The sequence below is a fragment of the Coffea arabica genome, chromosome 2c, assembly GCF_036785885.1.
Source record: "Coffea arabica cultivar ET-39 chromosome 2c, Coffea Arabica ET-39 HiFi, whole genome shotgun sequence".
Taxonomy (NCBI): domain Eukaryota; kingdom Viridiplantae; phylum Streptophyta; class Magnoliopsida; order Gentianales; family Rubiaceae; genus Coffea; species Coffea arabica.
In genome coordinates, this window is record NC_092312.1 from 68,522,468 (window position 1) to 68,532,019 (window position 9,552).

At 37.5% G+C, this 9,552-nt stretch overlaps 1 protein-coding gene across 3 annotated transcripts; it reads left to right on the forward strand.

Annotated features, from left to right (window-relative positions):
- Positions 1–2,511: 2,511 nt before the first annotated feature.
- Positions 2,512–9,203, forward strand: LOC113727543 (uncharacterized). Of its 3 annotated transcripts, XM_027251770.2 has the most exons (4): positions 2,527–2,845; positions 4,774–4,960; positions 5,136–6,712; positions 6,788–9,203. In XM_027251770.2, the coding sequence occupies exons 3-4, from the start codon at positions 5,302–5,304 to the stop codon at positions 8,707–8,709; spliced, it is 3,333 nt and encodes a 1,110-aa protein (XP_027107571.2). In that variant the 5' UTR covers positions 2,527–2,845; positions 4,774–4,960; positions 5,136–5,301; the 3' UTR covers positions 8,710–9,203. The 3 variants fall into 3 exon arrangements, with proteins under 3 accessions (XP_027107569.2, XP_027107571.2, XP_027107570.2); XM_027251768.2 differs by having other exon boundaries at positions 2,512–2,845; positions 5,136–9,203; XM_027251769.2 differs by having other exon boundaries at positions 4,769–4,960; positions 5,136–9,203.
- The last annotated feature ends 349 nt before the right edge of the window (positions 9,204–9,552 follow it).

Genomic DNA, 9,552 nt, shown 5'->3' on the forward strand with positions numbered 1-9,552 from the left:
TTTAAAAAACTTGCATTTTTTTGTACAGCAAGTACATTTGCTTTGTATAACTTGTGCTGCATTTTGTACATTGTGCTAAGTAATTTCTCGTGGAAATTGTTTCTTACCCATAAACATGTAGGGCCATTTAGTAATGTTTATGTTTTGTGTTCTTAATTTTTGCTTCAAAAATTTAACAAACAAAAAACAATAACAATGCTTAGTAAAATTGTTTGTGATTTACTAGAGAGAGAGAGAGAGAGAGAGGAACATTTATGTGAATGGACTTGTTTCTGAACCGTTTCTGAAACACCAAAAGTATTGTTTTCAACTGTTTACAAATCAAGTATAAAAAAATAATAATAAATGAAGGGTGTATGTTATTTATTCTTATTTACACTCTTCCACTATTTTGTATCCCACATTATCATATCGCACCTATGCGACTCAGCCACTCCCAGTCTAGACTAGGGGGGCTTGAACCCTACCTCAAGCATATTGTTTGCGCTCAATTAGTTGGGTTTTGACAGGTTCAAGCCGAACCCAATGAGTTGAACTTGAGTAGTACAGTACTCAAAGTTGATTCGAGTTAAAAAACTTGGACTCAAACTTGAGTTCAATTTTGTCTTGCCTTACTTGAGTTCTACCTCGTACAAATCAAGTTGAATCGGGCTTAGTCGAGCCTAATTGAGTTTAAGAAATATAAATTTATATTTATATAATAGGCATATATATATATATATATATATATATATATATATATATAGGTTGAAGCTCAATTGGGTTGATTAAAATCGATGAACTTTCGAATTTCATATATTAGAATCAAACAACATAAGGTGCTTGAACTCGAGCTCAAACTTGATCAACGCGAGTTTGAGTTCGAGTTTTGACCGAGCATGCTTATGAGCTACTCAATTGAATTTGACTCATTTGCACCCTTAGTTTAAATTCTTTTATAAACATATTTTTAGGTTTTTAAATGTTTTTCATAGTTATGTAAATTGAAGAAAAATATAAATATTTATAGTTATCATGATTAAAAGATGTAATGCACTAAAGTTCATTTATTTTTAACAAATACTTAACTATTTCATAAAAATTCCATTACTGTTAATATTGACAAGTACAACCGCACAAAAATTATTCATGTTTGAAGTTGATAACTTTGTCGGACCTTATGTAAGTTAAGTCTAGGGTTGAAAGACAAACCAAACTGCTCGATATTTAAATTGAACCTAATTTGATAAAGAGTCTGTTAGAGTTTGTTCTGCCGACCAATCAAACTAAGCCTAAATAACAATTTGTGTTTGATAAATTTTCAAATTCGATTCGAACTTGGTTCGATTAGCAAATAAGTGAAATTTACATTTAAAAAGTTCAAATTAAAGCTCGACTTGAGTTCAATTCAATAAAAAGTTCAATCGACCTCAATCAAGAAACAAACAAGCTAAGTTTAAATAAAATTTCAAACTCATCTAAATAATGAAACAAACTTGAACACTAATGTATTCGGTTTTTTTAGACTTATTTATATCCCTATTTAAATTTGGCCCAAATATAGCCTATTGTTAATTGGGCTTAACTTTGAGCTCACTTACAATCCAACCTTAATTCCAGTGTTGTCAAAATCACGATCTGAATTGTAGGATCGTACATTGACTCCTATTTTGGAGAAGTCAAAAGGGTGAACTTGTGCCATAACCGGCTCCATTGACAATTCTATGCAACCTACTTCAATCCCGCACCAAACACAATGCACCATGCTATGTCCTATTTAGCATCTTTTCCGCACAGCAAATGTTGCTAAACGTACTTATTTTCACTTTTTTTTTTTAAAATGGTGTTACAATCAAACACCTTTTTGTTGTGCTTTTTTATATTGCATTCATTAAACTCCTAATATTCCTGACCTTGTTGATCTATCCAAACTGTTAAGTTCTGCAGGTGGTAATTTACATACACCGCTACCAACATGAGCTATCATGTCTGATTAACCAAAATAAGAGTTCATTCGGAAAAATCCCCCATCATTCCACCTAGGAAGACGATCATTTTGGTCCTGTTTGATTAACAAACATAAATTTTGTCAATTTTTTTTAGACATATGATATGCATTTAGACCTTGTAATAAGTTACTTTATGTCTGACTTGATAAGAGTTCTTTTTTATTTTGTTTTTATAAATTATAAATATTTGCATCCATTTTATAATTTGCGAATAATTTTGCTCGAGCTAGGTCGGTTTCTTGAAGGTGATAGTTTTTTCTACATTGTTCTTTTCATTCTCACGGATTTCAAATCCGAAATCTCATGATTAAAAAAATGTAAGTTTCTTCCACTTATACCAACATCGATTTATGATAAGAGCTCGTTCAAAGTCGTGCTTCGATAATAATCATTTAATGGGCTTAGATAAAATTTGCAATTAGGCCTCGCTAGAAAACTTAATTGGGCCAAGTCATCATTCTTATAAATTAGCCCGGTCCAATTGAGAGTCCTATAAAATCCAATACTTCACATCATAAATACCACCTGAATAAAAATATTTCCATAAGGTGTCCAGATTCTTCCCCATCCACATTTCCCTTACCTCTCCTCCTCCCACCCCCCAAACACAAACTAAAACAAAAGATATTTTTGGGGCAAATCCAATTTCATGGAGAATTGAGGGTCTTCTGCTGTCCTCTTCTCAGAGCTCTCTTCTAAAAAATTTCGCCTTCTCTATTTTTCCACTCTTTTGCCTTTCCCGCTATACTTTCCCTCTTTCTCCATCTGAAAATCTCAAAATGTTCTTCTACTAGTAAGACCTGGCTACAGCTTTCCCACCAATCTCATTTCCATCTTCCAAACCCTAGTTTTGGATTGTAAGTTTTCTGTCCTATTCTCACTCTTCCAAACACACGCACAAGCATCGTGTGTGTTTGTGGGTTCTTATGCCTTCTGTTTGCTTAGAACATTTTGTTTTTACTTTTTTTTGTGGGATTTAGGGATTAAAGTGTATGTGGGTCTTCATATTCTGGCAGTGTGAGAAATGGGTTTCAGTTTTTTCTACAATCTAGGGTTTTATCTGTTGCAACTTTCAATTTTTTTTATCCTCTGCTTTATTTATTACAGACATGGTTCTTTGCCATCAGGTTTGCTGCTTCGAGACTTTTGAGAATTTATTTGGGTTTTGAAGGTGTTATTTTGCACTTTGTCAATTAGGCTTGTTGTTTTTGAAGATTTGGTCATCTTAGTTAGTGGCTTGATGAAAAGGCTGGTTTCTGAGAAACGAAATATTTGCAGTTGTTGATGCTGAAAAGAGTAGAAAATTGAAACTTATTGCAATGTGAAATGCTTGATTCGAATAAAGTCCAGGATGTAAATAGTTGCAATTCCAAATATTAGGTATTATACATTCCTTTTTGAATTTTGAAGATTTGTGGTTTTTTGGTAGGTGGATTGTAGAGGGGGGGGTGGTGTGGGTGGTTCCCAATGTTTGCGTTTTGCTTCAATATGGCTGTTTTTTTTTTCTGGGTTGCTGAAGGAGGCAAATTCAAATCTGTTACGTGATGGACAGTCATTTGAGATGCTATGTGATGTGGATTAGATGATGAGAAGTGATGCGTGGCATTGACTGAATTTTATTTGTTTTGCAAAATGGTGATAACTTATGTGTCTGTTAGGTAGGCTGTAAATGCTACAAGTTCATAAACATAGGTGCTGGCTACGTTAAGGACTGATAAGAGTGGTATATTATTGCTTAAGCGAGATTTATCATTTTAGTATGGAGGAAAAAGAAAGAGAAGGAAAGCCTGGCAGTCAGCACTAGGAAGAGAGCGTAAATTTGAAACTAGTGTTTTATGCAATAGTATCGCTTATATTACTCTTAATTGACACAAATGTAAATCCCGCCTGAAAAAATGGCCTTGGATGGACTGTGTAATTTTACCAATCTTGAAGAATTTGTTGGACCCCCTCTTATCTTCCAATTTTTAATTTGCTTTGTGTAGCAGTTTACAAGTCATTGAATTAATCTGGGGCATACTTAGCAAAAACTAATCATGGTACTAAGGATTCCGTGCTGTCATTGTGTTGAAGTAAGTGCCTTGACACGGCTAAATGGCATGGTCTAGTGGGTCAAGTCCAATTATAGATAAGTTTGGAGATATTTTAGCTGCATAAATGTCTAAGAAGTATGATACCCTCCGACATACATTTGATAGTGCTGTCACATGGGGCTGGGTTGAATGACTTTTAAAAGTTAACTTGCATTTTATGTTGTTGAAGAGGATTTTTTTACTTTTTACCTGTCAAGTGAGCCTTCCTAAGTAATTATGATGATTACTGCTTGTAAGAAGACATTTCTTTATTTCCCTTGAACACATACAAGTTGACAAGATATGCTCTAAACAAATGAAATATCAGCCATTTTGCTGCAGAAAATTTCTTCTTCCTTGCTCTCTTGCTTTCTTAAATGTTCAATTTAATACACATTCTCATAATCCCTCAGGCAAGTGGTATGTCAGTTTTATTAATGCATTGTAAGAGATGTATTATCTATCCAATTTGAGTTCATCCTGATGGCGACAAAATAGTTTAATTGGGGGAACGGGGTGCTTGTTTTCCTGAGTAGTTGCTTGTGTGGTCACTGAAAGGAATGAAAACATGTAGGTTGATGCTTCTTTAGACTGAAATGCAATCTTTGCGGATTCAACCCCATTATCAGTAGTTGATGAATAATTGGAGTTTCATTCTAATTTTGAATTGCTGTAACAACTGGTTAGTTACCTGTCTTCACTTGTTAGTGCAGGTTTTAAATTGTGTTGCACTTGTAGCAGCTGTTGTTAGATCATTGGTTCTGCAAGGGCACATGAAAAATTGTCTTGCAAATGTGTTTCCTCTGCTTCTTTCCTCTCAATCTAACAGAAGGCGGCGCTTTTCAGATGGATATGCCTAGATTGCTGTGTGGAACTGGCATTTAGTTGATTCATTTTCAGGTAGTCAGATAAACATTGATCTGCTTTTGGTTGATTCTCATTTGTTTGATTTAGTTGCATCATATTTTGGTTGTAAGAAAAATATTTTTAACTTTCTTTTCATTATTTGGTTTATTTTTTCTGTTTATAGTTAAGTTGGAGAATGTTCTTAACTGGGATCTTCTTGGTTGTGCAGATGCAAGGTGTAGTTCTTTCTTAATTTTTGGTGCTCTAGAAGGAAATGGAAAGAAAGTGATTTGTTTGCTTTATGTGGTCTGTTTAATGGGTGGAGTGTAAAGAGAAGCTTGCGTTCTTATTTACATCTATATGCAAGAAGTTGACATTTCTGCATATTATTGACAATGGAGTGTAACAAAGATGAGGCCAAAAGGGCCAAGGAGATAGCTGAGAAGAAGATGCGCAATAATGACTTTGTTGGTGCTCAGAGGATTGCATTAAAGGCACAACAACTTTTTCCTGAGCTTGAAAACATTACACAGCTACTGGCTGTCTGTAACGTCCACTGTTCAGCTGAAACCAGGATATTGGGGTCAGAGAAAGACTGGTACAGCATCCTTCAAGTTGAAAGATTGGCTGATGAAGTGACCATTAAGAAACAGTACCGGAAGCTCGCACTTGTACTCCATCCTGATAAAAACAAATATCCTGGTGCTGAAGCTGCTTTTAAACTGATTGGCGAAGCCCATGTAGTGCTTTCTGATCGTGGAAAAAGGTCTATATTTGACCGTAAATTCGCAAGCTCAATTACATCTGCTCAAGCAAAGCCACCTACTCGCCAGGCTAATGTAAATCCTGCAGCAAAGAAGCAATTTGGTGTACAAAAAAATACTCCAAATGGTTTTGCTGCTCAGGTTAGTGGTCTGAATCACCATCAAACAAAGCAAGCTAATTCTACACCTGTGAAATCATTCTGGACGTGTTGTCCTTATTGCGATGTGAAATACCTACACTATACAGAATATGTAAACAAAGTTTTGCGCTGCCAGAAATGTTTAAAGCCATTTGTTGCTTATGACATTGCTGCTTCTCATGTGTTCCTGGGATCTAATCAGAGTCAGCCTGCTGCTCAAGGTGTATTCACTGGATTCAATCAGAGTCAGGCTGCTGCTCAAGGTACATTCCCAGGATTGAATCAAAGTCATGCTGCTACTCAAGGCGTGTTTCCAGGATCCAATCAGAGTCACACTACTGCTCAAAGTGTTCCCCGACAATACAACTGGAGTCAACCTGCAGTTTCTAAACCAAAAGACTTTCTGGCTCATGAAACCTACAGAACTGGTGTAGACAGAACTGCAGGATCAGCAACTTCCAGATTAGGACCCCAGGGCAATACCAATGGTAGAACAGTCGGTTCTGTTTCTGGTACAGAAACTATGAGTTCTATGAATGCTGGTTTGGGTAATAGAAATGTAGATAATGCAAATCCCTCGAGGGGTGTAAATGAAAGTTCTGCAATTCCAAATGAAGAAGTCATGAAGTCAGGTGAAGCAGCAGAAGTTAGTAATGAAAATAGGAGAAGAGGGAGGAAGCAAGAGCTGGAATCCAGTGAGAGTTGTGACACATCAAGTAGCAGTGATGTAGTGGACATGACCTTTGAGGAAATTGCTTCTAATCCTGCTGGTGAGCAGAGTTCTGGATTTAATGCTTTTCATGCTCCTAGGAGGTCCTCTCGTCATAAGCATCAGGTTTCCTACAATGAAAGTGGCAGCGACAATGATGACTTTGAGAGCCCTCCAAAAAAGCCTAGGAAAGGTAAATCTTCTTCTAATGGTGAAGGGCTGCAACAAGGTACTGCAAATGATACTCCTAATTTTGCTAATCCTGCAGACCAGAAGGAAGATGTTCCTGTTGATGGAGGTTTACCTGCTGGAGATGCAAAGGTTTGTCAAAATCAGGCTGCAGGGCAGGCTGCTAGTGCATCACATGGAGGTGCTGAAAAGGTTGAAATAATTGATGATTCTGAATCTGATGATGATTCATGTCCAGAGTTCTTTCAGTTGCCCGATCCGGAGTTCAATGACTTTGACAAGGGTAGGGAAGAAAGCTGTTTTGCAGCTAATCAATTCTGGGCTTGTTATGATGATGTAGATGGCATGCCAAGATTTTATGCAAAGATCAAGAAGGTACACTCTCCTGGATTTAAAATACACATCAATTGGCTAGAGCCTGATCCAGATTATCCAGAACAGATTGATTGGGCAGAGCAGTTCCCTGTTGGATGTGGCAAGTTTAGACTTGGAAATCCAGAGCTTATTCTGAGTCGCCTTACATTCTCCCATCAAGTGCTTTGTGACAAATACATGGGTAAAGGCCCCTTCATGATATATCCTAGAAAAGATGAGACTTGGGCACTCTTTAATGGCTGGGATATTAAGTGGAGTACCGACCCAGGCAATCATAAGAAATACAAATATGAAATGGTGCAGATTATTTCTGATTTCGTGGAGGGTGCTGGCACCAAAGTTGCATTTTTAGAGAAAGTAAGAGGTTTTGTAAGCCTGTTTCAGCAAAGAAGCCGAAATCCAGCTCGATCTGTGTTAATACCGTCCAGTGACCTATTCAGATTCTCCCATCGTGTTCCTTCTTTTAAAATGAGTGGTACTGAAAAGGAAGGGGTTCCAGAAGGGTGTTTTGAACTTGATCCTGCATGTCTGCCTGCAAATCCTGATGATATATGTTACCCTCACGGGGTTGAGGTTGATGAAAAAATTTTCAGTGCCAAAGCCGACGGTTCATGTTCGGAGGCATCCCAAAAAAACAAGTCAAAATTGTCTGAGAGTGAGATCACACCCAAAAACCTTGCGGACAGGAAAGGTGGTTTTGTTGGAGAGACATGTAAAGTTCGCCGGTCGCCTAGAGGTTTGAAGATTGCGGAGAAAGAGAAAATCCATGCCAGTGCTAGTAATGTGTCCGTTCAAACAGCAACTGCAATACATAATCATGGTAAAGGAGGCCAAATCCAGAGTGAATTTTCTCCGTTGAAGGCTGCTGTTTCAGTTTCTAAATCTGACAAGGAATTAGAAGTACAAATGCAGGAATTAAGTCCTTGCAAAAGCAATAGCATCCACCAATCTTTGTCTCCGAGTGGCAAAGTTTCAGAAGATTTTCATGACTTCAAGGAGGACAGGTCTGAGGGTAAGTTCAAACTGGATCAGATATGGGCACTCTACACACCAGAGCATAAATTGCCTAAAATGTATGGTCAGATTAAGAAAATCGGACGTTCCCCTTTCACGCTGTACGTTGCACCACTTGAATCTTCCTTGGTCCCAAAAAGTGCCACACAGCCTGCTTGTGGAACATTTGTAGTGAGAAGTGGAAAAGTTCAACCCTTGGAAACTTGTTCCTTTTCACATTTATTGAAGGCAGATTCCATTGTCAAGAACAGGGTTGAAATTTTCCCCAAGGTGGGAGAGGTTTGGGCTTTGTACGGAAAATGGGATGCTGAATCTTCACTGTCTGAGCTGGAAAATTGTGAATGTCATGTGGTGGAAATCCTAGACTGCACTGATGGTCGCACCAAGGTTTTACCTTTGGTACCTCTGAAGCCTTACAGCAAATCACTTTTTAGATCTCCTAGAAGGCAGAGGTCAGGTATTGAAACAATGCACATTGAGAAGCACGAGTTAGCCAGATTTTCGCATCAGATTCCTGCCTTTCAGCTCACCTCAGAGAAAGGAGGCTCTTTAGCTGGGTGTTGGCAGCTTGATCGAGCATCAGTTCCAAGGAAATTAGTCCCTGGGGGGTGAAGTTGCAGCGTAGAAGGTTTCATGAATCAATTCGTCGTTTAATGATTTTGGTGGTAATACAATGATGTAGGACGAATGTACTGGAATGAAGCCATTTTGTTGTTGGTCAGGTGAAAATGGATGGGCTCTGGTCTTGAATCATGATATTAATGGTTTTATCATTTAGACATAGCTGAAGGAGACTCGTCATTTTCTACCTAATCTGCTGGTTTTGTTCTCTCATAGTTTGATGAGCTTAATTTCAAGATGTCTACGAAGGCAGGTGTTGCTTTTCTTTTATTTTTAGATATAAACTTGTTGGGTAATGAGTCAAGTCTCTGAACTCTATTCACTCTCACTTCAATTCTTTCTTTAGTTTCGTTTGTTGCCATCTTTGTTTTTGCTTTACCTAGTGGCCACTGATTCCCTTCTCATACGGTCGATGTTTGATTTGTGAAGCAAAATGCTGTACCCTTAAAGGAAGGCTGGGTTTTATAAAGCTTCTATCTTACTAATACCGGAAATTTGACCTTAGAAGTAGCGTACTATTATTCCAAGATTTTATTGTTTATCTTTGTTGTCTGTTGATATTTTGGATTTAAACTGGTGCAAGCCACCTGAGCCATGCATCACCTATCCCTTTAATGCCTTGGGGCCTTACACTTCTGTATAAAACCAACATGTTCGTGATAAAGATTTTGTTGTTTTTTTTTTTGTTGCAATTTATTGTTATTATCTCGAATTCTTTTCGCATTCATTTATGGGTAATAAATGGTGTATCCGTTTGATCAGTCACTTGATGCATCATCTACGTCTGAGAATTATTGCGCAAGTTTTGCTGCTCCTGTAAGGAGAAAATCTGAA